Consider the following 27814-nt stretch of genomic DNA (forward strand, 5'->3'; position numbering starts at 1 on the left):
GATGTTTAACTTGTTTCCAGTAAATAATCCTAATTGTGCATCTTTATTTCCTTGCATATAGGCCAGTATGGAATACCTAGAGTTTGGTACTTCCCGTTTACAAAATCCTATTGGTGTGGAGAGAAACCTAAGGAGAACTTTCACCACCCATCCTTACAAAAAGGATCATCTGAAGGTAATCACATTTAACTGACTTTCAGGCCGTATACTACTATACAAAATATACCAATATTGTTAATATATTTTTTTAAAATATATGAGACATACATATATGTTTTTGTTTATATGAAGAAAATATCTGATCATTTTTTCACATTGTAGTTCTCATGGAAGAAGAGCCTGCTCACCTTTCTTTAGGAGTCTCCATCCAGAACCTGGTGAAGATTTATCGTAATGGTAAAAAGGTGGCAGTGGATGGCCTATCATTAAGCTTCTACGAAGGACAGATCACTTCCTTTTTGGGACACAATGGAGCAGGAAAAACTACAACAATGTGAGTAGGATTTTTTTTCCAGACAAGTAAAATAAACCAGTAAATTTCTATCCGGTATATAATGCATATATTCTAAGTTGGTTTACTTCATTAGCTTACATAGTTACAAAGTAGGTCAGGGTTGAAAAAGGACATACGTCCATCAAGTTAAACAACAAAGGTTGAGTAAACCTTTGCTTAAAGTGTTTTAAATAGCACTGAAATATCTTGTCACATGAAAATTTGTTGTACATCTATGATTTCTGAGAACTAGAGAGGGCAAAGCTCCAAACCACACAACACCCTGGTCGGCATTTTACAAGCCCATAGCCAAGATTTCCAACTTTTAAAGTTCAGCAAATGTGACAGCACTTGGTTTCTATTAAAAAAAGAACATTTAGCAAAGGTTTATGTTTGACTGGGGATTAGCTAAAGGAAAAATAATAAGGCTAAATCATGTATTTGTTTTGCTAATGTAGTAAGATGTACATGTGTTAAAATCTCTGTTTTTCATGATACATTTAGGAGATTGTCATTTTTTTTACTTTTTCTTAAAGGTCTATATTGACTGGGTTGTTCCCACCAACCTCTGGCACAGCTTACATAATGGGAAAAGACATTCGCACAGAGCTCAATTCTATTAGACAGAACTTAGGAGTTTGTCCTCAGCATAATGTACTCTTTGATATGTGAGTATCCAAATTGCTTTCATGTTACTTTTCAATGTATATATACTTTGCTAAGTGGAGAAGTCCTTCCATGAAAAGGGGATATATGGTTATAGGGACATTGGAGTAACATTACAAGAATTTTGAAAAGGAAAGCAGTATCGGCCAATATACTTTATCAGCGCGCATACTGTGACATAGTTATATAAATGTACATTTGTATAGGTATCACTAAACTACATACTTAAAATCCTACAAAATTGCAGAGAGCTTCAGTTCCCATTATAGACATTTAAAGAATGCAAAGTGAACTACAGGAAACTTGTTTAGTCATGTCTGTAGAAAAATGAAAAGCGTGGAAAAAATGTACATTGACACCTGCATATTTTCCCATGTCTTACCTGATACCTGATGCAGTGACTGGACTTCTGTGAGGGTGATTTGTAGATAAAATTGGTGATTGAGCATTAGTGTGTACTTATCTGTGGCGGTTTACAGTTCCAACATGTAGCAATAAACAGCCTGTGATAACGAGTTCAGCTTTTACTCTTTGTGCATTAGCACCCACTACATCCAAGATAATGAGCTCATCTTATACTTTGCACACTGACAGCTCTGTTACAAGGTTTAAAGCACTAATATGAACTCATTTTCTAGAAATATATTTCAGTTCATACTTTACTTGCTTCCAAAACAGAAGCATATTTCAATATACATGAATAAAGATCTTCATGGCAGAAATGCTGGATTTTTCAGTGTATCCATACCCAATTTTTTCAGTTTTTGGATTCAGTAGGGAAGGATTAAAACTGTCAGGTTTTACTACATCTGAATATTTATTTTATGATGTAAAATAAAAGCTCATTTATGCAGAAGATCTATGTGCATTTTTATGCCAATGGTTTTCCCATCGGAAATGAATAAATATATTTACTTCATACAAATAAACACAAACCCAAATACATAAGAATAAGGTTTCCCATTTGTATATGAATTTAGTCTGTCAACACTTGCAAGCCGTAGGCCCTTTTCCATGAGTGTGTGTCCATGTGTATGGAGCTTCAGTGAGGCATGTGGACATGCTTCCTCATCTGTGCCTCTCTCCATTCCCCTCCAGGCTCACTGTTGAAGAGCACATCTGGTTTTATGCACGACTGAAAGGACTCTCAGAAGAAAAGGTAAAAGCAGAAATGGAACAGATGGTTAAGGACGTTGGCCTTCCCAATAAGAAAAAAAGCAAGACAAGTCAGCTGTCAGGTAATAAATACTTATAGTATGTATAGATTGAATAATATGCATCCATTTCACTTGTTTTAAATAAAATATATTTGGGTAAAATTACATTTGTGTTCAAAGTGTTCAATTCAGAAGTGTTTGTCCTAAAAAGGTAAAAGGATACGTGCAAACCCATGATAACCGTCCTTATTTTAAATCCTTGTATATTGAATTTACAAACCTATATCTATACCGTTATCCTTTAAATGGTGTTAGAAAAGGAATTTGACATTTCTCTTACAGGAGGTATGCAAAGAAAGCTGTCGGTAGCCTTGGCCTTTGTGGGCGGATCAAAGGTTGTCATTCTCGATGAGCCCACAGCTGGAGTTGACCCATATTCACGTAGAGGTATCTGGGAGCTGCTTCTTAAATACAGACAAGGTAATCCATATTTAAAGCTGCCTATATCTATTTTGAAATACAAATTTTTTTTACAGCTAGATTTTTCTGCAAAATAACCATAAACCATTTTTTACAGGGAGGACAATTATCCTGTCCACACATCACATGGATGAAGCAGACATCCTCGGTGACCGGATTGCTATAATATCCCAAGGAAAACTGTGTTGTGTTGGCTCATCTCTTTTCCTAAAGAACCAACTGGGAACTGGCTACTACCTTACACTGGTGAAGAGGGACACTGACTCTTCCCTAAGCTCTTGCAGGAATAGCAGCAGTACAATGTCCTATCTGAAAAAGGTATGCTTAGTGTGATAATTTAAAAATGAAGAACGTTTGTTCTCTGTGTAACATTAAAAAAAAAAAAAAGCTTAACACCTGTGTTTTTCATATGTGTATCCCTAATATAGTAATAAATATACCAACACCCCTATATCTACAGCAAAATGCTTTTTTAAGCCTAAATTATCCTAAGTTACCCTAACCTGTTCTTTTGGTGTTACAGTAACAGGAAGTGATGGTGAATTACTTGCAGTAAATAAAAACATATTCTCACTCTTCATATATTCTCCATTTATTCAAAACAGTTTGGGGTAGATATAGGTCTAAACATTGTAAATGACATACAAGAAAATGCCCTAACACTTTGAATTGAAACTGCGCTGCACCCTTACACCAATCATTAGAAAAAAACTATGTCTCGCCCTAGAAGTTGTGGATAGAACTACTTTAGTCAGTGTTTCTGTAAAGAAATGGATCATTTGTTTTTCTTTTTTTTTTTTTTTTACTATTTTCTTTTTACTTTGTTAAGATTTGAACATTTTGCTAAAAATGCCCTCAATACTATTGATCTGCAAGACTGTAAAAACACACATGTGCTATGTATATGCACTTTTGGACAGGAATAGGTACATCTGAGGATGGCCTTATTTTGTGTGTGTTATATTCCTTACATACAGTTATACTGTAATAACAACATTACAAGTTAAATACTTTATGTTTCTGAAAGGAGAAAGTTCAGTAATATGGTTATCACTTGAACACCTTATATTAGTTTTCTAAATTAACATTTGGGATGACGGTACCCCGTCATTTGTGGTCAGGACAGCAGCAGTTCAGCTCCTACTTACAAAGAGAGTCAGAGCTCGATGCTGGCAGCACCCTCAGGAGTGGGGCCTACAGGAACGGTGATTACTAAACATAACAAACATACAGCACAACGGAGGAGAGAAGCCAAGAGTAGGGTAATTATTACCAATCAGCTCATTTTCTAACCTTGTACCTAACATTTCCTTCTGTCCAATCAGAAATGCTACTGTTGTAATCACCAGCACTGTTATCCCTGAGACTGATGGTGCTGAAATGAGATTTTCCCAGCAACTACACCAAACTACAATGGCTACTGATTTTAATGTTGCCACTGTATGGGGTATAAAAGTGCTCAGAGCACTGCCCTGGAAACTAACAATCTCTTACTGCCTGTCCTTCTACTGCAAGTACATCTGTTGCTATTTCTCCTTCTATAAAAGCTGTATTTGTGTGGACTGCTTTGAACTGATTTAGTGTGTTTTACAAAAATAAGTAAAACGTTTAATATTACATTTTTTATTTTTGTTGATTGTTTCAGGAGGATAGCGTCTCCCAGAGTAGCTCAGATGCGGGCCTGGGCAGTGACCACGAAAGTGACACACTTACAATAGGTAATTATAACTAATACTTCTAAATTCTGTAAAAGTCCAAAATAAAATGGACAATATTTGACACATGTGGACACACATAAAACTGAGGAAATCAGCTCTGCAAGCTCCAGTTTGGTTTTAATGGAGTTTACATGGTCTTTATGTCTCCATGTCCGAGCTATGGGCCAATTATTAGTACTTTCCATACCTTGAGGTACTAAGTACTTTCTTTTTTCCAATGGCTGGACGGAGTAGGTAAGGAACCAAGGAAAGAATTATGTTGCATGAGAGAGAGTATAGGTAACAGTAATGTTAGCCTGCTGCTTTTCATTGAATTTTTATAAATGATCTTTCCTAATTAAACACAAAAGGGCTACTGGACCAGTTGTTATGAAAATAGTATTGTACGGTTCTCACCAAAAACAAAATCTCATACCTTTTTTGTTGTCTTGTATGGGTCTGGCAGATGTCTCTGCGATTTCAAACCTCATTAACAAACATGTACCTGAAGCACGGCTTGTGGAGGATATCGGACACGAGCTTACCTATGTCCTGCCTTATGAAGCTGCCAAGGAAGGAGCATTTGTGGAACTTTTCCATGAAATAGATGACCGTCTCTTTGACCTTGGTATCTCCAGCTATGGAATATCAGACACCACCCTAGAAGAGGTTAGATAAGTCATGTTTCGTATCTCCTTTCTGGTTTTGGAATGCTATTCACATGGATCATACATATGGCACATGTTGTTTGTTACTATGTTATCACATAGGTACTATGAAAAATTGGGGAGAGGAAAAGTGGTGACCAGTGCTTCTAGTCAGAATATTTTATAGCTGGTTTGGACAAGTGACAGAATATAATTGCATGTTATGACCTATCTTATGTTTATTGTACTCCCTGCACTGTAATATCAGTATTGTGATTTTTTTTTCTTCATTTTCTTTGTAATACTCATTAAAGTGACTCACAAACTTTGACTTTATTAGCACAGTCATAAGTTAACCACATACATTAAGTTGAAATTTACAGTATTTACTGCATTAATTAGTATGTGGAATTGCTATTATTGTCATTGTGATAATTGTTTACCTGAAAATAATACCACGTGATATTTTAATGATGAGTAGACACTTTGCTAGCCAACAGTCACAAAAGGAAATACCATTTCTATGATTTTCTGTTCAAAGTGACAAAATGTAGAAATCCAGTTTCCTGAATATTGTTATCAGCATCCACAGGCTTTTGTGAGCTTTTACCAGCATCTAAAATAAGTATGAAATAACAGTATTTGTTTCCTAATCAGCAATTTGCTTTTGCAGATCTTCCTGAAAGTAGCTGAGGATACCGGTGTGGATGCCGAAACATCAGGTAATCTTTTTAATTTTTTATATTTTCCAGTCAGCCTGATGACCTTGTACAGGTTGGTGAATGATTGGATATTAATATTCTCTTATATCACCTTCATAGATGGTACACTCCCTGCAAGAAGAAAGAGATATGCATTTGGAGACCATCAAAGCTGTCTGAGACCTTTTACTGAGGATGACAATTTTGATACAAATGATTCCGACATGGACCCAGGTATATATGATTTTATATCAGGTGCAGTTCTCAAATGTTTTGATACAAGAGGATTCGTTTGGCTGCAATCACTGTATGTTTGTTTCTGCAGAATCCCGGGAGACAGATTATCTGAGTGGTATAGATGGGAAAGGCTCCTACCAGATGAAGAGCTGGAGTTTGATGAGGCAGCAGTTTACTGCCTTACTTTGGAAAAGGTTGCTCTATGCCAAGCGCAGCAAAAAAGGCTTTTTTGCCCAGGTAATTTACCTTGGGAGTTCTACTCGGGATGCTTTTTGAATACAGTTCTTATGGTTTAGTGTGATCTGGATATAGTTTTTTTATTTTCAAGCTCAAAACAAAAAAAAACATGATTTAAAGGAATCTTGTATGAAAAGAGCTGTACCGGGTTACTATTGCTGACCTTCTCTAAATGTTTGACGGTCTCTGTCTTCACTGCTTTATAAGTGACTCGAATAAGCATGCAGCTAGGGAAATCTGAAGTGAAATCAGAACTCCTGATCGGGATACATTAACTTGGTCTCTCAGGAAGTACTGAAGCTCTTCGATTATCAAATGGTCAGCAGTTTGTTAAGCAGTGGTTCAACAATGACAAACTCTATATATTTTTTCAGTACAGCTTTCCTTTGTTGCTTAGGGCTCTATTTATAAAACAGGTAATCAGACATTACTGCAAAGATTCCCTGGTGGGAAACTTCCAGGTCCATGTGTTTCAAAGGCACTAATTGACTACCATTAGGGTATCTTTGAGGAAATGTCAGATTCCCTGTTTTCTAAATAGAGCTCCTAGTGTTGTGGGGAGAAACCCATGAGCAGTAGTATGGACCAGACATTCACTAGCTTAGCCTGTGGAACTCTAGGCTAGAAACTCTAAAAAAGGAGAAAGATGTTTTCTTGCTATTCCCATTATATAATATAAAATAAAAAGGAACCCCTCTTTGTTTTTCTTTATTTTTTTTAGATTGTTCTGCCAGCGGTGTTTGTACTCATTGCACTGTTGTTTAGCCTTATCGTACCACCATTTGGAAAATACCCCAGCCTGGAGCTTCAGCCTTGGATGTACGATGAACAGTATACTTTCTTAAGGTATGTCACATGACAGGTGTAATATATATGAATAAATGTATTTTTTCTCTTCCTATCTTAACCACAGATATTCAGCACGATAATTTTCCATCTTTTTTAATTCTATCATGATTGAATCCATACTGTGTAAAGTATTATAACACAAATACCACAAACTATTCAGAAGTTTACAATCCACTGTATAATGTATTATGTTTCAGAAATGAGTATTGGATTACTAGGATAGGTAACAGATATTATTGTATATGTTTCTGTACCTGCAGGAAAGAAATTTAATATTTCCATATTCCAAAAGAACAATATGCAAGATTATGCTCCAAATCCCTTTTGTAAAGTGTAGGCTTTCTGTGACTTGTTTCTTTTTCTGTTTTGTAGTAATGATGCCCCGGAGGACCCTGGTACTCAGGATCTTTTGAAAGCTCTGCTTGAAAAGCCTGGATTTGGAACCGCATGCATGGATGGTTATTCTGTTCCGTAAGTGTGACCTTGTGTGCATGTTACATCACTGTTTCACTTGCAAAAGACATCTTATTTTCTTTATGCTATTTTCTAATTTTAAGATACAATAACATGAAGCTATTATTATTTTGAGTGCGATTTAGTTTAAGTAGGTGGTTGACAAAAACAATGCAGATATTGGAGGTATCTGACGGTACTTCTGTTATAAACATGACTCTGTCATTGCCCTCCAGGATTTCCCAAACTACATCCCTGTAATAAAATAGGCATTATACTTACCTTTCTTCCAGTTTTAGCTAGGCTGATCCTTTATTGTGTGTTTAACAGGGGTGTCTCTTGCTCTGGTGAAGATAATGAATGGAGAACAGAGTTTGTACCTCAGTCTGTTGAGGACCTTTTTCTCTATGGAAACTGGACAATGGAAAACCCTTCACCAGCCTGTGAGTGCAGCAATGAAAATACAAAAAAGATGCTCCCTGTGTGTCCACCTGGGGCTGGTGGTCTGCCACCCTTTCAGGTACGTCAAAGCTTACATGAAACAATAAGGTTAGATTGTTTTTTTTACCTGTTGATGAACAGAGTACAGTAATGCCCTAGAAAAGTGTCGTAGCATATCCTGCTGCAGAGTACGAATTGTTTATTCTAGGAAAAAGTTAGCAGTAAGCAGTTCATACCATTTCTGGTTCAGACTCTTTGAAAGCTAGTAGGTAAATAATATATTTCATTAGAGACAGTGAGCCTATTAACTTTTAATTCTTCCTACACAATATTAAATATTGCCAAAGATTGTGTGCTGTGTTCTGGGGTTTCGATTAGTACTCAATATGTGCAAGTCCCTGTCTTGCATGTATTTGCCCTTTAGAGTCAGGGGTATACAAATACAAGCCAAAAAGAAAAGAATCCCCCAAAGCTGAATGGGACCATTTCACAGCAGCCTACTTCACAGCGTACTACAACTACTGTCAGTTGTTTATTAGCTTCTTTTATTACGTTAGATGTAAAACAATGATTGTATAGTGTGTCATTTAGTGTATTAGCTGCGAGTTGTATAGTTGTTTACAAAAACACACAGAGCACAAAATATCAGTAACACAGAACAATTAATTTATTGTAAATTATGCTTCTGTTTGTGTTCTTTATATACAGAAAGTACAAAACACATCAGACGTTTTGCAGAATCTTACAGGCAGAAATATATCAGATTATCTGGTGAAGACTTATGCACAAATAATTGGAAAAAGGTTAGTCTTGTCTATTTGTCTCATTTGTTGTTACTGACATTCTTCTTTACATCATGACATCATTTTAGTTCTTATTCATACAAATGTTTCTTTTCTTGTAGTCTGAAGAACAGGATGTGGGTCAATGAGTTCAGGTAAGTTCTTAATCATGGAGTGGTAGTCACTCAATCAGACTAGATGTGACTATAAACTCAAATATTACAAAATGATGAAATGGAAGTTATTTAGATATTTGACTTACCTGTACTGTTTGGCTACCTAGGTACGGAGGTTTCTCCTTGGGAGCAAGCAGTTCCCCAGCACTTCCACCAAGTGAAGAAGTCCTTGCTTCCATCAAACACATCAAAAGACGCCTGGATCTAGCAAGGGTATAAAAACAGACATTCCACAGTCATTTCCCAAATGTAGTTTTATAAAAGGGGCATTGTTCTGCTTAAGTTTGGCATCAAGTAGTTTTGCAGTAATAACATTTGCATCCAAAATATTGGATCATCTTATGTAACATGTATCTTCTTCCATGTCGTCTTTGGCAATCAAAATAACTTATGAAATTACTTTTAACTTATGAAAAACAAAATGACTTATCTGTCCATGTGTAGGCTTTATACACAGAAATATTATGGCTGTAATTTTTATTTACAGCATAAACACAATACCCCAAATTACAATATTGTATAAACTAATAAATGATGATTTTAGATGGCAATTAGTCATAAACATTTGATTTTATTACATGAGGTAGTACATAGGCCCTGTACATTTTATCATTTACATTGTGATTCTTTTGTTGACACAGAATGGGGCAGCCAACCGATTCCTTGATAGCTTTGGGATCTTCATGAAAGGACTAGATGCAAAGGATAATGTAAAGGTATGTGCATGTGTTTTAGTATCTTGCATTCTGGAATAGTATATACTCATACAAAATATTATAGGCCGTACTCACATAAGCAACGGAAACAATTAATAGGTATTATAGACTGAAATGTAACTGATAAAGGCCAGTGGTATGCAGTAAGATGTTGCCACCTGGGCATATTGCATACTTATTATGTTTTGCACATGGCTCTATTCCTAGGTATTGGTAAATGCAGTACATGAGGGTCAAAGGGTTGGCTTGAACTTGGAACCTTGAAGTGGTCTCATTTCGACACTTGTTATTGCAGGTGTGGTTTAACAACAAAGGCTGGCATGCTATTACAGCATTTCTGAACGTGATGAATAATGCCATCCTACGCTCCAAGCTACCTGAAGGAACAGATCCTGCCAAATATGGAATCACAGCTTTCAATCACCCTCTAAATCTTACTAAAGAGCAACTGTCTGAGGTTGCATTGTAAGTACCAAGTCTACAATTGCAAGAGCTGTTTGTTAGCTTATAATAATAATAAATGGTAACAGTAAATATGTTTACTATATAAGATACAAGAGTAGGTAGATATTTTCAGCCCAGGGGTGCCTGGATCATAGAATTCAGTTTCTTTAGCAGTAAAACATTTGTAACATAAATATTTCTAACGTGTTTGGCTGCTTAGCTGGAGTTCAACTTTAGTATTCTTGAGTACCAGCTGTTCCTTCCACCCCTGGAATACAAACATGCTTCTACTTATTCTATTACTTTCTCATACATTTATATTTTCTGTGCTAATATTTATTATAGATACATTTTTCTATTGTGTATCTATATACAGTTGATAAATGTTCATTATATAAATATATGTTAAATATGGTTTATGTTCTTTTACAGGATGACTACATCTGTCGATGTCTTGGTTTCCATCTGCGTCATATTCGCCATGTCCTTTGTGCCAGCCAGTTTTGTGGTTTTCCTGATCCAAGAGAGAGTGAGCAAGGCCAAGCACCTGCAGTGCATCAGTGGAGTTAAGCCAGTAATCTACTGGTTAGCCAACTTTGTGTGGGATATGGTAAGACAATAAAATGGTTATCTAAATAATATTACCTTAGTGTATTTAATGAACACTTTTATTTTGGAGTGATACCCTTTCAACTTACTTGAGTGTGACTTTTAAAAGAAAAGGTTAAAACCCTGTTGGTTTTATTTTCTCTTGCAGTGTAATTACATAGTGCCAGCTACACTAGTCATTATAATATTCGTCTGCTTCCAACAAGACTCCTATGTATCGTCTTCCAATTTACCTGTATTGGCCCTTCTTCTTCTACTATATGGGTAAGACATTTGCTACATTATTCATATAGTCTTCTTTGCATTTTTTTACATTTGGAATTTGGAATATTCCATTGAAAATCAGCTATTACCAGATTTAACTTGATGTTAACCGTCTTATCCCACAGATGGTCCATTACCCCGCTGATGTACCCAGCTTCCTTTTTGTTTAAGATCCCCAGTACAGCCTATGTTGTGTTGACTAGTGTTAATCTGTTCATTGGAATCAATGGAAGCGTGGCCACGTTTGTGTTGGAACTCTTCACCAGTAATGTAAGTATTAATAATTACCTATGATTAGCAAACCTGACTGGGTTGCTTTGTACTTGTTTGCTATTTTGGGCTTTAAATAACAATATAATAACAATAAATATTACAATCATGAAAATTATTTTTTTATTAGAAATTGAGCAACATCAATGAAATTTTAAAGTCGGTGCTGCTGATATTCCCTCATTTCTGCTTGGGAAGAGGACTTATTGATATGGTGAAGAATCAGGCTATGGCTGATGCTCTTGAAAGATTTGGTGGGTATTCCTATGACCCATTTAAGTAAAATATGTTTCTTTAAAACTTGATATATAGAAGCCGATTTTACTATGACAGATTTGAAGCCTAGTCTAGAACAAAGTACCGGAAATAAATTTTAACCTCAACTAGTCCTTGTATGTCGTATACCAGCATCCTATGCACCTCATTTTCAAGGATATCTGTAGACTTTTTAATTTTGTTTACGCATATATGTGTATTCACTTTAAGTAATCATTTTAGTTTCCATTCTGTTCTGTTCCTATTTATACTTGTTCTATAAGTACATATAAAAACATATTTGCTGGCCTTTATTTAAAGGCATAGGGTAATTGAGAGAGTAGGCACTGCCCCTGCCCTAGACATGCTGAGTAGTAATAGGTACGTGTTATATTTAATTAGTTTGCTGCAGATTCCAGGGGGAGCATACAGCATCTAATAATTGTAAAGTAGTTGTTCCTTTACCTTTTTTTTCTGCTACACTGTCTGTCAAATATGGATGATTAACTGATTTGTGTCACTGATACAGGTGAAAACCGTTTTGTCTCCCCAATGTCCTGGGACCTGGTTGGGAGAAATCTCTTTGCTATGGCTGTGCAGGGATTGGTTTTCTTCATCATAACCTTGCTTATCCAATATCGTTTCTTCATTAAACCAAGGTAGGCCGTTTTTCCTATTTCCTACACTCTTAGATTTACTGTACACCTAAGCTTCCACATGCTAGATAATATTAAAGAATGACTCAATAATTCAAATTATTTTAAACAAATGCTGCATGGCCCCTCTTCTATCTCTCCAGACCCGTGACTGCAAAGCTTCCTCCTTTAATTGATGAAGATGACGACGTGGCTAGGGAACGACAGAGGATAATAAATGAGGGGGGCCGGAGTGATATACTGGAAATCAAAGCATTAACTAAGGTATGGACATGCTCATACTGGCTGAATTATGATGCTGCTCCGTTTGACTGACTTGTGATCAGTATGTTTCCTCAGGCACATGGCAGCAAAGCATCACACCTGTCTCAGATCACACCATGAATTTACCCCCTCAGTGCCGCAGGGACACTGAGAATATTTTAGACATATCTGGAATTTTTCAAACAGGGCACATGATGACAAGATAAAATAAAAAGGTGCAGAATATTTATCTATTGGAACTGGTAGTTCAGTAACAATTAAAGAATCTCTGGCTGCCTAATTGGCTTTGCTAGTGTTTTAAGAAGAACATTTTATTAAGTTGCTATTAAGGTTATTGAATATAAAAGTACAAAGAATATTAAATCACTGTTTAAGTAAAGTAAGTATTATATTGTTGGTGGATATTGAGCATATGTTCAATAAAACTTTTCTCTTTTAGGTCTATAGAACAAAGAGAAAGCCAGCTGTTGACAGACTGTGCGTGGGAATCCCTCCTGGAGAGGTAAGAGGCAATCTTTAAATGATTAATAAGTCAAACCTTTCTTCATATGATAGAATTTATCATATAAACAGAAAAAGATAGTGACATACCTCCCTAACTTCTGAAAGGAAGGCGGGGGACCATTAATACATTTATTATTATTATTAATAATTAAACATAGGCTAAATACTGATCAGCATTCCTCATTTTTTTACATAACCCGATTGTCTCTGCATAGTAGGAACACTGGGGCAAATTGCATTGATATTTTTTTAACAACACTACATTCAATAGAACTTGTCAGAAACGAAATATGGAAATATTCACTTATTTGTTTATATGCCACCTAAACTTACCTGATGCTGTATTACTTTTAGTGCTTTGGCCTGCTGGGAGTTAATGGCGCTGGTAAAACCACTACTTTCAAGATGCTTACTGGAGATACTGATGTGACTGCTGGAGAAGCCTTCCTAAAGGGTCACAGGTGAGTTAGAAGTGTATCTGTAAAACCAACACTGCAGTTTGTTGGGTAGGAAACTGTTTATGCTTAGATTTGGTTTATCAGAGGGAATAGTGTACGTTTGGGACTGTTTAATGGGTTGGTCTACACAAAAGTGATAACGGCTGTTTACTAAGTGCTTATCATATTATATATAATATGCAGCTAACAATTAGGGTGCTAGAACTGCTTTTCCTTTGAAGGTATGCACTTGTATACAAAATATGTGCAGCATATGTTTTAGAACACCAGTGTGAAAGGTAGGAAACATATTCATAAGCTTGCAACATTGTATTACCTAAAATATGAATCACTCACTAGTTTACCTTTGTTTTGCAGCATTCTGTCCAACATGCAAGACGTCCATCAGAACATGGGCTACTGTCCTCAGTTTGATGCTATCAATGAGCTTCTAACAGGGAGAGAACACTTGGAGCTTTACGCTTTACTGCGTGGTGTGCCTGAAAAAGAGGTTTGCAAGGTACGTTATACCCTAAAATAATAAAAATAATAATTTGTGATTTTTTTTTTTTTGCAGAAATGTCAGGTTGTACGGAGCTATCATATTCAGATTACCTTAGTGTCCGTTATCAACCTTATCAGCCTTGATCAGTCAACCTCCATGGGGGTCCTTACTAGAGATGAGCAGTGCATTGGCGGAAAGCTAATTTCTAAGCTGTGCAGAATTTCCATGAAATGTCAGCTAGAGTTCTGCCATATGCACTATTCTGCTGAAATAAGTCCAGGTTGATGCACACCTATCCTTCAACCATCTATGCATCTGTAATTGCAATTTGGCTTTTATATTGCAGTGCATGAGATCTGTCTTTCGGGGTTTGATTTAAATTTAAGGGATCCCCATCCCTCAAGCCTTTTTTTTTAAGATTTGTGTAAGTCACATGAAAACAATCTTTTCTTTTATTTTTTGCTTTGGTACATGTTCCCAATATTAATGCCTAGCTCTCCTTGCTTTTTTTTACAGTAGTTTGCCTATTAACCCTAATTATTAACCCAGTTAGTAGGATCATATACATCTCTCCCTGATACAAAGGGCTGCAGTATTATAACAACATATGAGTGTAGATTTAGATTCATACAAATAGTTGGGATTTCTAATATTACGCCATTTATTAAAATACTATATATTTTATTTTTTAAGACCTTTGCAGCTGCATAAATAGTTACATTGTTTGTGTAAGATCTGTTACTGAGTCGCATTGAAAATCAGTCTCTCCCTTTTTATTGTGCCTGCAAGCTTTCTGCTTTCCATAGAGACAGGCCTGACCTATTGAACTGTTGTGCCATTGTGAGAGATACCAACAGCACGGCTAGATGGCACATTTCCCCACTTTTTGCATGATCCCAGATGGCATGCTGACATTGTAAATAAATCAAATAAATTGTTCAGACAGAGCCTGCTAACCTGAATCACACTTGCAGAAAATAATCCTACTTTGTAATAAGTTGCAGTCCTAAATCTTCTGTGTACATTTGATTTGTATTTTGCATTTATTTTTATGTATTTCCATTCTTGGCATTGGGTTCTGCATTGTATGGTCTGATAATCAAGGAAAGTGCTGCTTATGTATGCTGTCTTCTGTTTGTTTTCATTGTTCTGAATATCAAGGTCTTTGCCTATTTTCTACAGCCAAAGACATTCTAACACTGTCTCTGTGTGTCACATTAGGTTGCTGAATGGGCGATACGGAAGCTCGGACTAGTAAAATACTCTGAGAAATGTGCAGGGGCCTACAGTGGTGGGAACAAGCGCAAATTATCTACTGCCATTGCTTTAATTGGCGGACCACCAGTGGTGTTTTTGGTAAGTATGCATGCTTTAGGGTGAGCTTTTTCTAACACACTGATACACTAAATACATACAAATATAATGCTAGCATTACCATGTGTATTGTATTTCTAATACATTTATTTTTAAACAGGATGAGCCAACTACAGGCATGGATCCTAAAGCAAGGCGCTTCTTATGGAACTGTGCCCTGAGTGTCATAAAGGAAGGACGATCAGTTGTACTCACATCTCACAGGTTAGTGTGATTGTTTGTATATTACATTCCAAGAGCTGAGGGTGAACACTGGTCACAGTGCAATGTCAGCACAGCAACGTAGAAACAACTGTGACAAGGATCTGTGACCAACCAAAAGGGCAGAATGACAGAGATATGGTAAACTAGTCATGGAAATGTATATAGACACAAGTGTTACAAATGAAAGATACTATTTACATAAAATGTGTCAATGTGTTACATTCCTAACATTTTCTTTTATATGTTTTTCAACAGTATGGAAGAATGTGAAGCTCTCTGTACAAGAATGGCTATTATGGTTAATGGGAGGTTTAGATGTCTGGGAAGTGTACAACATCTCAAGAACAAGTAATTATTTTTCCTGTTTTTCCTTATGATTGTAAGCGCAAATATTTGTATAGGTTTACATCAGCTTAGTTTGGAATGCAATGTTGTCTTGTCTAAAACATTAAATGATTATTTCACAAGTTCTTATCTTTTTTTTAAACTCATTTAATCCTTTTATTGTTCTAAAAGAAAAATGACTGTGTAAAATGCAGATAACTTTAGCAGACAAGATGATCTTAGTTTGCTATCATATCAAAGTCATAATACTTTGGTTACTGCACTTTGTACATTGCTCATTGCCTTGAGATATATATATATTTATTTAGAGTTCTGTCCTAAGTTCTAACACACAGAACCAGCTATACTCTATACAGATATCACAATGTAGTATTAAAAAATGAGTTACAATATTTGTAATTTGTAATTGTGCTTTCGTCCTGTTGTCTTCGTATGTTGTGACATTAAAAGAATTATGTTTTCTTCTATCTGGCAGGTTTGGGGATGGGTACACGATTGTTGTACGGATAGCAGGATCAAATCCTGATCTAAAACCTGTGGAGGATTTCTTCAGCCATGCCTTCCCAGGAAGTGTGTTAAAGGAAAAACATCGAGGAATGCTGCAGTACCAACTGCGGTCCTCACAATCTTCCTTGGCTAGGATCTTCAGCATCCTTTCCAAGAACAAGAAAAAACTTCACATTGAAGATTATTCAGTCTCTCAAACCACTCTTGACCAAGTGAGTATTCATTTGGGCATATGTCTAATACTGTTTATGTATACACTATATAATTAGTTTTGAAACAAGTAAAACAATATCATACCATCAATATTGCTATTGCATTTGTTGTTGTTTTTTCATAATCTAAAGATGATCTTTCTGCATGAATGAGCTCATTCTTTTGTCTCCAGCTTTTTGCAGTATTGGTTGCATCTGTCTTGTGCAATGTCATGGTATTTCTAATTGACTAGCGCCACCTAGTGTTTGTATTAGGAATTTCACGAAATCGCCATGTAGTGCTATCTGATAGCCAACAACATTGTTCACTGTTAATCTTCATAGGAAGAAAAGCTTAAGTAGCATTATTCCTGATCCTTGCTTGATAAATCCTCCACAAAATTCATAAAAAGAGGAATCAGCCCAACACCCAAAGGCCCATGATTATGTGCCAACACACACGTAGCCAACGTATGTAATCGTACTGATCAATCCCGATCAAAATAGTGATATAACATTTAATAAAAATGCAGCTATATCATTCCACTGAAATAATGACATTCTTAGCATTTTGGTTATCTCTGTAGATTTTTTTATAGATAAAGATTGCATTTTACTTTTAGTATATCCTCATAGTTATCTACACTGCACAGCGTCTTTGATAAATGAGTCCTTGACACTAACTCGCCATTCTTCCAAGAGCTGGGTCCAGCGGATGATATATGATAACAGGCCAGCATTCCTGCTTATTTTATCTTTTAGAAATACATTTATGAAACAAAGGCAGAAACAGTTCCATCATCCGGGTAATGTGCTGTGACAGCAGTCAGATGTGCACTTGCACATCCTTAGAATAGGAATTACTACATCCTTAGAATAGGCTTTACTTGAGAATGTATAACTGTTAGCATTGCTATACATACATAAAAATTGATGGTCTAAACCAGTGTTTACTGACATTTTTAATATGGGGGAACCCCTTGAATTAACTTCCTAGTCTTCTATTGTTACTATATACACAGTATATTTTTGTGGTGGTCAGTGGGAAGAATACCTCTTACGTTGCTGGCCATTGGGAAGGCCGACATCCTTACAGATCCTTGGTATTTGGTAAACTGACCAGGGAGGCACAGACTGCTAAATGTTCAAACAGCAGGGTGTTTCTGACTTGTAAAGTAACATGGGCTCTTTGTATTTTTCTTAGGTGTTTGTTAACTTTGCCAAGGACCAAAGTGATGATGATCATTTGAAGGACTTGTCATTACACAAAAACCAGACTGTTGTAGATATGTCGGTCCTGACATCATTTCTTCAGGACGAGAAGGTTAAAGAAAGCTACGTGTGACAAGTTAAACGGGACAAGCAGAGAGGATTTTCCTGAAAAGCCTCCCTTGGCCACAGCATGGGAGGTGAATATAAAGAGATCGGGTCACTAAGACCTGAGCAGGGAGGGAAGCATCATAAACTGGACTACAGAGCTACCACTCAATGCAATGCAAATCAATGCAATGACAGATACAATTCCAGAACAGAGGCAGTGCCTCTTTTGTTGCCTTGTTGTACTGTACATGTAGAAGACTTGAACTTAGAGGCCAACAGTATGACAATGTGAATCTGTAATGTTGCACCCACTGGATCCTGCCCAAAAGTGGGTTTGACACATCAGCTACAGTGTACATTTTTTATGTCTATTATATTCTGTTCCAGGATTGCAAACAATCTTACCACTGACAAATCTTGACCAGTTACTATTTATTAATGTATAGGGCTTTTCTATGTGTCAGGAGAACCAAACGTGGTTTGTTCAGAAGGACTAGCTTTAATACTTGGGATATGTGTATGGGTTAAAGCAGTGCGGTGTCACCACTTAGGCTGCCCTGTGTATCTTTTGTATGTATTATTCAGCACAGTCCATCATTTTGCAGTGACTGCTACTTGAGATGCCAGTTATGAGCATTTCAGATTTGGCCAGTGTGAAATCCTGACATAATGATAGACTGCATCCAGCATTAGTAATTTATTTAAATTATCTAGAGTTTTACTATGTTCTCATTAATAAATATTAGTAAATCAGAAACACCAGCCGTAAAGGATCGGATGTGGATGCAGACCACAATATAGTACGTATTTTTTTTTTTTTTTTTTTTAATCTTAAGATTCATGTTTTCTGTTCTGTGGCATTGTTACAGGTGTCTTTTCTCGTTTTACTATTGTCATTAGACCTTTTTTTTATTTTTAGAAGCTCTAGTAATATATGTTGTTTTATTTTGATCACGACTTCTGGTTTACTTTAGGATATTGCAGTCACATGTATGTGCATGCATGTGACAAGTTCTTCTTTTTATGAAAAACAAATGCACTCCTTGTGGTACACCAGTGCATTTTCATCAACAAGCTATTATCTGAAATAATAGTATTACCATGTGTAAGGCTTAGATATCAGTTGAGTAAGGAAGGTAAACTTAGTCCCAAATGTATACATCTCAGCCACAATCATTTTACATTCCTATGCATATGTTTTTGATGCATAGTGTTGCCATTTTATCTTTACATTCTGCAGCCAATCAGTTTTTAGCTTTTTGTAGTCAGATCAGTAAAGGTGGATTGATATAGAAAATCTAAACCTACTTTGAACAATTAGGGAGGCAATAGGGTTAGGGGGAGTATAATTTACGAATTCACAAACGTCCTGTCTTTTTTTACCAAAGGGCACCCAGTGTCACATTTGTATGACCTGTTGCTATAACAGCCATTAACATTTGTGCACAGTTGAAGTGGCTGAAGCCTGTAGTGATGTCTGAGCCTACAATGGATTTCTGCAGCAGGCCATGTAACGTAATTTCAGGTTTTTATATGGCCTAGAAATGGAGCTCTGCAGGAGCTTGTTAGGTTGGGAAAGTATGTTTATGCCAATTCTGATGCCCTAATCATCCTCCCTTATCTTCCAGCATGCCTCACTAATTGTTGCTGATACAAGCCTTAAAATGCCAACATGTGTAACAGCCCAGGTGAAAGTTTATCATTGCAACAATGCAGAAAATCATTTGAAACGTTACAGTGTTTTGTTTTGTTTTTTTGTTTTACAATCTACACAAAAACCCTTAATGTCTCATTTTTAGTCACCATGCGGTTTTTGATAATCTAGCAGTGTTTAGTGCTGGTTCACTATAGCTTATTCATTCACTGTTTAGGGTTAGGGTCCAGGATTTTTAAAAACCCTTGCCCTCCCTAAAGATAACATATGCCCCAAAATAGACCACCGGACTGTGCCCTACCCCATGCCAGCTGTACTGCTCCTGCACTGCCGTTTGCTACTGAGTATTAAATCTTCTTGTAGGCTTGTAAGGACACAGTCACACAGGTGCAATGGTGGAGGATAAAGATGTAATACAATACAGTCTGTATTGGGGCCTATGTATTGTAGCTGATGCAGCGGGCAAGGTTCACATGGTAAGTTTAGATTTTCCTAAAGTATAGTTATTAGTTATCCGTTATGGTTGCAATATATGGGTGACTGTTCAAAATGTAATGGTTAGACTCCTGACAAATCTATTTCCATCTGACAATCTTACCCACTATACAGTGTTCCCTAATACTGCTTTATAAGAAATCCTGGGGTCATCTGTGATCCTGTCTGCTTTCTCAGCAGATAAAGTTAGACAATCGGTGAATTTGCCAAGCAGCCAAATGCTGCATACATATGGAGGCACAGTTTATATTAGGTGACAATCTCAATTTGTCTGTGGCTACATTTTATTCTAGTTCACATGGACAATATTTTATATTGGAAACAAGTATGATGGTGACACTGGCAGTTTATTGTCACCCAGTGTTAACAACTAATTGCAAAAGAACTTAGGAAGGAAAACAGCTTGGTCTCAATTAAGTACTAGAACAAGTTCAATGTACTTATCAATGCAAATATTATTTTTTTTTTTACCTCAGTCTATGCAAGAAGCATAAAAAGCCCTGCACCTTATGTTTCAAAGAGAAACAGTGATTTTTCAAGTTCTTTAAACATTGCCTTACCAGTTACCATTATTGCTGGATAACAAGGTCAGGGTATCAAGATTTCTTAATCAGTGGCAGTTCTTGTGTGCCTAAATTATACCATGGGTGCAGTGCCAAGTCATCAATATTCCTACCATATTGATCCACTGTAGCAGATTATTGATAATATATTGTTACACTCATATTTGTACCACACTTGAACCATCCTGACAGTGAGTGTATGCATACATTATCATTGACTATGGTCCATATATTCTAGAATATCCGTATGAAAGCAGAACTCCAGACTGAAGCCATACAAATTATAATATATATAAATATATATATATATATCTCGATCTGCCATCTAAAATATTTGTGAGCAGTCAGAGGACGATCATCAAAGTATGCACGTCTGCCACTTCATGTGTCATCTTCTTGCCTCCAGCCCATTCTGAGTACATTAGAATAAATCCAATTTAGCATGTTCAGGTGATTACAATATAAAATGTTATTAGATAACTATACTAGCAGTATTTAAAAAACATATACTGATAAGCATAAACGCAGAGTCTAAATCATGGGCATTTGTATTTGCCTGGAGTTCTGCTTTATGATTTCTTCCAGACAAAGCATCGGTGATGTTCTGTCACAGCTAAGTTTGCCATACACTGACCACACAATGAATAGTAGGTTAAACGCACAATACCTACATTTTTCTAGAATACTTTCTAAATCCTGGTCACCACTGGACCACTATTCATTGTATAGCCATTTTAAAATGACTGCATCATGGGGTAACCGTGTTTATCTGTATGTCTGTCTTCATTCTAAGGTCTAGTAAAAGTCTCCGTATTTTTATTTTCCTATAATAAAACATATTGGTGGGTGGGAATTCACAATGCTTAATCCAAATCATTGTGGTAAATAACTCTCTCTTTTATACTAATCAAAACTAAAAGATTATTCAGACTTTAAGTTCATTTTTTCTGTATGTGTTTTTAGTGGTCTGGGGGGGTTGTTTCCTGCTTACGGAACATGGCTTCCTATATAAACATTTCTCCTACGTGATGTGATGTTTGCATACATTGTTTCATTATTTGGTCCTTCATTCCAAGCACTTTAAGCTGTCTTTAATGGGATCTATTTTTGCACTGGAATACCCATTAACGTTGCATAAAAACAGATAAAAAAGAAAAAAAAGGTTTTACAGTATATTAGATCATAAGTTTAATACTTCAGTTGAAATTTCCATGACTGATAAAAAAAATTTGTATTGTTATTAACTGTTTAAGTATTAAAATGTTTAGATATAGATCTATGTTAATTGCCTTGTATTAAGTCACAAAGTCAAATAAAAAAAACAAAAACAAATCTGTCACAATATTGGTTTCTTCTTTTCTACTCATTGTTAGATAATGTGAGATTTGATTTCTTTATGCAAATAAACAAGAAGGAGAAATATACTCTAACAATAAAAAGGATCATTTTCCAACCTAAGAGAACCATTTAATTTGTAGACCTTCTCTTACTAGCACTGTCATAAGGGTTTTGTGCGCTAATGCCAAGGCATGCTGTTCTATATGGTGGAATCATGGAAAGGCGTCTATGCACTTACAGCGATCCACAGTCAAGTAATAGTAATGCTTTATTTTTCTTCAAGTTTCAGTGCGTGCGTGCATGTAAATCTAAAAAAAAAGAAAAAAAAAATCTGTCTTACCTATAGAAGAGTTTAAATTCATCTAGGTTCATCTTCACACAGGTAATATTTTAATATTTTTGTGGACATATGACCCAGTGCATGGTTAAAAAAGTAGGGCTCATTCAAAGTTAAGAGCTGAAAACAGTGGTTGGCTAATAGTTTTTTCCCCACTGGGATGTTTACTGTTACCTTGAGACTTTGCAGATAGAACCCTGGAACACCCATCTACGGTCTGGTGAAGTTTGGTTAGAACTGGTCTTCATGGAATACCTGCGGCTAAAAAACTGTATCTCAGAGTTGGAGATTTGGTCAAAATTATTGGTCTTCAAAATGCATAAAAGGACAGGAATGTAATTATCCAAACTGTAGTATCATCAGAAAGATCTCTTACAAGTCCATTCTGTACTAAGACAATGAACCCAAAGGGTCAGATTTATCAAAGCTCTTCAATACTGGAGGAGAAAGACTATCATAGAAGATCCTGGGTAATCCAGGAAACCTAGAATGGATTTAGTAAAGGTAATTTGCTATTCATTGGCAAGTGTTTTCAGTTCTGGACCAGATCCATTTCAGGTTTGCTGGATCACCCAGGTTCTCCCATGTTAGGCTATCGTCTCCAATTTTGGAGAGCTGTGATAAACAAACAGCCAAGCTAGCCAAGTCATTCAGTCTATCTTCAGCCAAAAAAAAAGAAATACAGGATGTTTGAAAAGAGATTTTTTTGTTGTTGTTATTGTACTACATTGGTGGTAACTGAATAAAATAATAATTTCATTATGTTTAATAATTCCTCACCTTACAGTAATTTTTCTTCAAAGTGCTTTCCACTTTGGGTATATACTGTCTATTATAAAAGCAGCGTCATCATAATATGCATCAAATGATTAGGGAACTAATATTCTGAAACGATGGCTCCACAAATATCTCCCTGTGTTAATCACCAGTATATAAACTAGAATTATAAATGTGTTTGGTATCTTGGCCATTTCTTCAGAGGAAATTAAAGAATAATATAAAATAACGGATAAAAGTACTCACAAACAAGGGATACCAATAATTATTTCGAAAATGTAGACTGTAGCACATGTACAGTATACAGTCCTATCTGCAAAATATGAAAACATGGAGCCAGATGCCAAACTGTGAAATTGCAGCAAGCATGAATGAGGGTAACTTCATCAGTAGTCATTCAATGGGTACCACAAAAACAATCCAGCTTTGAAACTGCAGCAGTCGTGACAGACCTAACTCGAGAAAGTCATAATGTTCAAGTATGCTTTGCAAAAGCTGCCTCTTCAGTTTAATTATAATTTAAATACCCTAGTATTATCTTAGGAACTCCACTGGTGAGATGTCTGTGCTCAAATTGTCAGACATGCCACCTTCCTTGGACAATACTGGGAAGTCCCACTGTGTGCTGGGTTTTTCTCTTAATTATAAAAAGTAAAAGAACCAACTGTGAAATCTGTCAGTAAATGAATATTACTTGTAATAGTAAAACTGGGGTAATTTTATAAATTATTACCCTAACAGTTTGGCTGGATGTTCACTGAACCTTTGGTTGCATAAAAACCTCCCTAGCGGTAACCCTGAATGTGACTCGGAGTAGAAAAAAGTTGCTACAAGTGGTACCCCCGAGTCGCACTCGGGGTTGGAACACCTAGGGAAGGTTAGTAAAAAGAGCGCTTACCTGATCTGCCGGGGTCCCCCGCCGTCCAGCACCACGATCTCCGTCTTCTTTCTTCTTCCTGCTTCTGCATCCGATGAGGGGAATTCCTGGTGACAACGGTGCGTGTGTACGTCCCGGCCGGGCGGGAAATTCAAAATCCATTTGTATTGCATTCAATACAAAATAACTGTATTGATTGCAATACATTGAAATTTTATGTGTAAAAGCAGGACATCGTTCTCAAGAAGTTTGTTTTACAGTATAATATATTAGTATGAGTATAATATGTATTTTTTTAAATATATAGATTTTTTAAATTTTTTTTTTTTGGAATATATAGATTTTTTAAATTTATTCAATTTATTGTTTTTAAATGATTTTTTGTTTCAAACTTTATTATACTCGTACTATTATATTATACTGTAAAATAAATTTTCATGAAAAACAACGTACCGTTTTAGACATATAAAACCGGAAAGAAATGAACCGCTAGGGAGGTTAAAACAATGACTAACTGTGCCACCTGCTGGCTAAATATCAAAAGTGCACAACAATCACAATAATAAATGCTATTGGCCGGATTTATTAACCTCCTGGGTGTTACACTGATGTCTAGATTTCTGTACCAAAAGCGTTACACTGTTTTTCATGAAATTTTTTTTTTACATTTTAGACCCGTAAGTTACAGAAATATGTCCGAACAAGGGTCTAGTAGATATCATGAATATAAAAAAAGTTTGAAACACACAATCATGTAAAAAAAAAAAAATGTACTTTTATTTTTATTTCATGTTGTGTGGTGTTTTTGTACTGTAAAAACCATTTAAAAGCAGATTACATTGTAATCTGCTTTTAAATTTCCCTCCCTGACACACCCCCATACATCACCAATCACATCACCCGGAAGATGACACATCCTCCGGGTGATGTGAGGGGGGGGATTTCCCTGCCCAGCTCACACAGACACAGACAGACGATGGACGCTGGAAGCTGCTGGCATCTCCGGAGAGATGCACAGCACAATGCAGGAGTTCTGCATTGTGCTTGACATCTCACTGCAGATGCCAGCAGAAATAGCAAATCTTTTATTTCTGCTAGAGGAGCTGCGGACACTGGGTAAGTATTACCTTTCAGTTGTAATCTTATTGTCATACAATGAATGACAATCGGATTGCAATATAACATTTGTTTACGTTTAACCACCTGGTGAGAAAAACTCGGGGTTAAATTGCAAAAGTTTTTACCCCAAGCATGCTTGGGCTTAACGGCCAGGTGGTTAACCTCCTGGGCGTTACACTGATGTCTAGATTTCTGTACCAAAAGCGGTACACTGTTTTTCATGAATTTTTTTTTTTAATTGTAGACCTGTAACTTACAGAAATATGTCCGAACAGGGTTCTAGTAGATATGATGAATATAAAAAATGTTTGAAACACACAATCATGTAAAAAAAAAAAATTATTTTTAATAAAATTAAATAAAATACACGAAAATCAGCTTAAACAAGAATACATAAATGAAAAATACTGAAAATGCGATAATTCGGTATACTGTATAGTAATATATTTTTCTAAAACACCTGCCTAGTGTCCAACAGTCCAACGTCACATACCTATAGACAAAACCACATAAATATATTTTCTATTATTTTGTATTGGATTGGATACAGGACTTTGTATTGAATCCAATACAAAATATTTGAATTTCCCGCTACGACCCCCATCGAAGGGGCGCACGCATGGACATCATCAGGAATCGCCGAGGGACGCATACGCGAACGCCGGGTATTCTAATTCTTTCCAAACTTCCATGCAAAAAGTGTTAAATTTTTTGCACTGAAATTTATTTTAGATTGCAGGCTATAATTCACCGAATTACTCAATAATTACTTATAATTCACCGAATTACCGCATAACTCACTGAAATTTGTCCAAAATTTTATAAATTTAATAATAAATTTTTTTTTATAAAACATAAAAAAAAAAACCTTTAAAAAAAAAAAAAAGTATAATGTAATTGTACAGTAACTTATATAATATATATATATATATATATAATACAATTATATATATATATATTATATAAGGATTTCTTTGTATTGGACTCAATACAGCTTTTTTGCATTGAGTTCAATGCAAAGGATTTTAAATTTCCCGCCCTGCCTCCCAGGCCCGCACCAACGCATGCAGCGACGTCACCAGGAAACCCCAGTGATTGTCACTGCACACGCCGGATGAAGAATAAAGAGAGAAGACATGTCCGGAGGAGCTGCGGGGAGAAGGTGAGTATTTTTTTTTTAGCGATCGATGCTGGACAGAACAGATCATCGCAGCGGGGACCAGGTAAGTGAGGGGATTTACACAGTGAGAAAAGTTCGGGTTTATCGATTTTTGCAAAATCGATAAACCTGAACCAAGGTCGGGTTTACCGGTCGGGTGGTTAAAGCTCTCCAAAAGCTAGGGAGGATATATGTATCATCGAAGCTGGGTGATCCAGCAAACCTGGAATGGATTTTTTCAAAGTCATTTGCTAACAAATGTTTTAAACCCTGAACTTGATCCATTCTAGGTTTGCTGGATCACCCAGCTTCACTGATTAAAGTGTATCCTCTCCAGTCTCAGAGAGCTTTATTAGATTAGGCCCTATATCTTCTAACAAATTTTTAGGCGAATCTAGACAGAATTGACAGGGAATTTATTTAAAAATAGACACTTACCTGGTTATTGACCAAGAATTGTGATTATAGGATATTGGGGGAAAAAATCTCATTAATATGAAAGCCAAAAGTACATCAGTTTAAAATCAATAAAAATTGGCAAAACAGAAAAATGTGCAAAACCATTAAGAATTTATTATATACATAGATAGTTCAGCTACAAGAAATTTTTTAAAGTCAATGTAACAGAATCACAAAAGTGAAATTAAAGGTTTATTAAAAGCACAGTGGGATTGGCCTACCCATCATAGCTGTGATATTTAAACTTGCATCATAAATAGCTGTAGTTATTTTAATGGGGAAAATGGTGCTGGAATCAGGAGCGCATTTCTCTGTGATTCAAGAAATCTCACACTTTCTCTCACTGTAAAAGTAAAAAAATAAAGACATTCAAAACCACAAAACTGTACAAGAAATTCATCCTATTTTTGTTAAGACAATGATCTACAGAGGCAGATTAAAGTGAACCTTTGCTTTTTCAGTGTAAGTGTAAAGCAACAAATAACTCTTCTGTTAACACCCACAGTGCCAACAGAGCCAAAATCTGAATAGATATGTTGTTTCAGTACTACCTAGGAAAAGCACAGGTTCACTTCAAAAACTTTCTGTTTAGATCCCAATGTCCATTCATATTTTTATCGTGGCATAAAATGTGATTTACTGCAACACACATACTGCAGAATGTTGCAGTAGAAATATTTTAAATGGCACCTCTAATACAATGCACACCCAACATACTCTCCTAGCTGTGCATTACAAGGCAAAATGTTACAAAACAAACTATAACAACTTGTGACTGTATGTTACTTGGGTCCCTGGTTAAGTCATAAAAAATGATTGCAGAAAATTGTGACTGAAGTGATGAACTTGGAGGGCTCAATACATATGCATAGGATTTCTGTGTTTTTGTTCCAATTACTGCTTGTATTACCATAAAATAGTACTAACCCCACAAAATTAGTTTACGTTTCAGGCTGTATTGTGACAAAACAGGACAAACACTGAGAGGGATGAATACCTCTGCAAGTGTATATATATATATATATATATATATATATATATATATATATATATATATATATTATTCTTGTGGGGTGATTTATTCAAATACATTTTATTTCACTTTAATTAGACGGCCCTGACAGCTGCAGCTAACTAAAATGTAACACTCCTTTT

At 36.0% G+C, this 27814-nt stretch overlaps 2 protein-coding genes and 2 long non-coding RNA genes across 7 annotated transcripts in view; 1 reads left to right on the forward strand and 3 right to left on the reverse strand.

Annotated features, from left to right (window-relative positions):
- Positions 1 to 21925, forward strand: part of ABCA1 (ATP binding cassette subfamily A member 1) — a 68602-nt gene extending 46677 nt beyond the window's left edge. The window contains exons 18-51 of one of the 4 annotated variants that reach the window (XM_072404365.1): positions 62 to 175; positions 322 to 493; positions 1030 to 1161; positions 2258 to 2397; positions 2659 to 2796; positions 2894 to 3114; positions 3918 to 4058; positions 4442 to 4514; positions 4960 to 5162; positions 5814 to 5862; positions 5962 to 6075; positions 6167 to 6315; positions 7037 to 7161; positions 7537 to 7635; positions 7948 to 8137; positions 8767 to 8861; positions 8963 to 8995; positions 9124 to 9229; positions 9658 to 9732; positions 10028 to 10197; positions 10609 to 10786; positions 10934 to 11049; positions 11175 to 11319; positions 11450 to 11573; positions 12104 to 12233; positions 12374 to 12494; positions 12934 to 12996; positions 13353 to 13459; positions 13814 to 13955; positions 15162 to 15296; positions 15415 to 15518; positions 15774 to 15866; positions 16339 to 16582; positions 17766 to 21925. In XM_072404365.1, the coding sequence (XP_072260466.1) occupies positions 62 to 175; positions 322 to 493; positions 1030 to 1161; positions 2258 to 2397; positions 2659 to 2796; positions 2894 to 3114; positions 3918 to 4058; positions 4442 to 4514; positions 4960 to 5162; positions 5814 to 5862; positions 5962 to 6075; positions 6167 to 6315; positions 7037 to 7161; positions 7537 to 7635; positions 7948 to 8137; positions 8767 to 8861; positions 8963 to 8995; positions 9124 to 9229; positions 9658 to 9732; positions 10028 to 10197; positions 10609 to 10786; positions 10934 to 11049; positions 11175 to 11319; positions 11450 to 11573; positions 12104 to 12233; positions 12374 to 12494; positions 12934 to 12996; positions 13353 to 13459; positions 13814 to 13955; positions 15162 to 15296; positions 15415 to 15518; positions 15774 to 15866; positions 16339 to 16582; positions 17766 to 17906 (4382 nt within the window). In that variant the 3' untranslated portion in view covers positions 17907 to 21925. Of the gene's footprint in view, positions 1 to 61; positions 176 to 321; positions 494 to 1029; positions 1162 to 2257; positions 2398 to 2658; positions 2797 to 2893; positions 3115 to 3917; positions 4059 to 4441; positions 4515 to 4949; positions 5163 to 5813; positions 5863 to 5961; positions 6076 to 6166; positions 6316 to 7036; positions 7162 to 7536; positions 7636 to 7947; positions 8138 to 8766; positions 8862 to 8962; positions 8996 to 9123; positions 9230 to 9657; positions 9733 to 10027; positions 10198 to 10608; positions 10787 to 10933; positions 11050 to 11174; positions 11320 to 11449; positions 11574 to 12103; positions 12234 to 12373; positions 12495 to 12933; positions 12997 to 13352; positions 13460 to 13813; positions 13956 to 15161; positions 15297 to 15414; positions 15519 to 15773; positions 15867 to 16338; positions 16583 to 17765 lie in introns of all 4 variants that reach the window. The other 3 variants (XM_072404364.1, XM_072404367.1, XM_072404366.1) reach the window with 3 other exon arrangements.
- Positions 8776 to 13935, reverse strand: LOC140326080 (uncharacterized). The gene is made up of 3 exons (XR_011919779.1): positions 13801 to 13935; positions 9103 to 9220; positions 8776 to 8963 (listed from the first exon to the last, which is right to left on the reverse strand). It is a non-coding gene; the product is annotated as an uncharacterized lncRNA (long non-coding RNA).
- Positions 21693 to 22607, reverse strand: LOC140326081 (uncharacterized). The gene is made up of 2 exons (XR_011919780.1): positions 22443 to 22607; positions 21693 to 22239 (listed from the first exon to the last, which is right to left on the reverse strand). It is a non-coding gene; the product is annotated as an uncharacterized lncRNA (long non-coding RNA).
- Positions 22608 to 26751: 4144 nt separating this feature from the next.
- Positions 26752 to 27814, reverse strand: part of NIPSNAP3A (nipsnap homolog 3A) — a 12086-nt gene continuing 11023 nt past the window's right edge. Inside the window, exon 6 of the mRNA XM_072404368.1 lies at positions 26752 to 27002. Within this exon, the coding sequence (XP_072260469.1) occupies positions 26926 to 27002 (77 nt within the window). The 3' untranslated portion in view covers positions 26752 to 26925. The remainder of the gene's footprint in view (positions 27003 to 27814) is intronic.

Source organism: Pyxicephalus adspersus, chromosome 3 (genome assembly GCF_032062135.1).
Source record: "Pyxicephalus adspersus chromosome 3, UCB_Pads_2.0, whole genome shotgun sequence".
In the NCBI taxonomy this organism is placed as follows: Eukaryota; Metazoa; Chordata; class Amphibia; order Anura; family Pyxicephalidae; genus Pyxicephalus; species Pyxicephalus adspersus.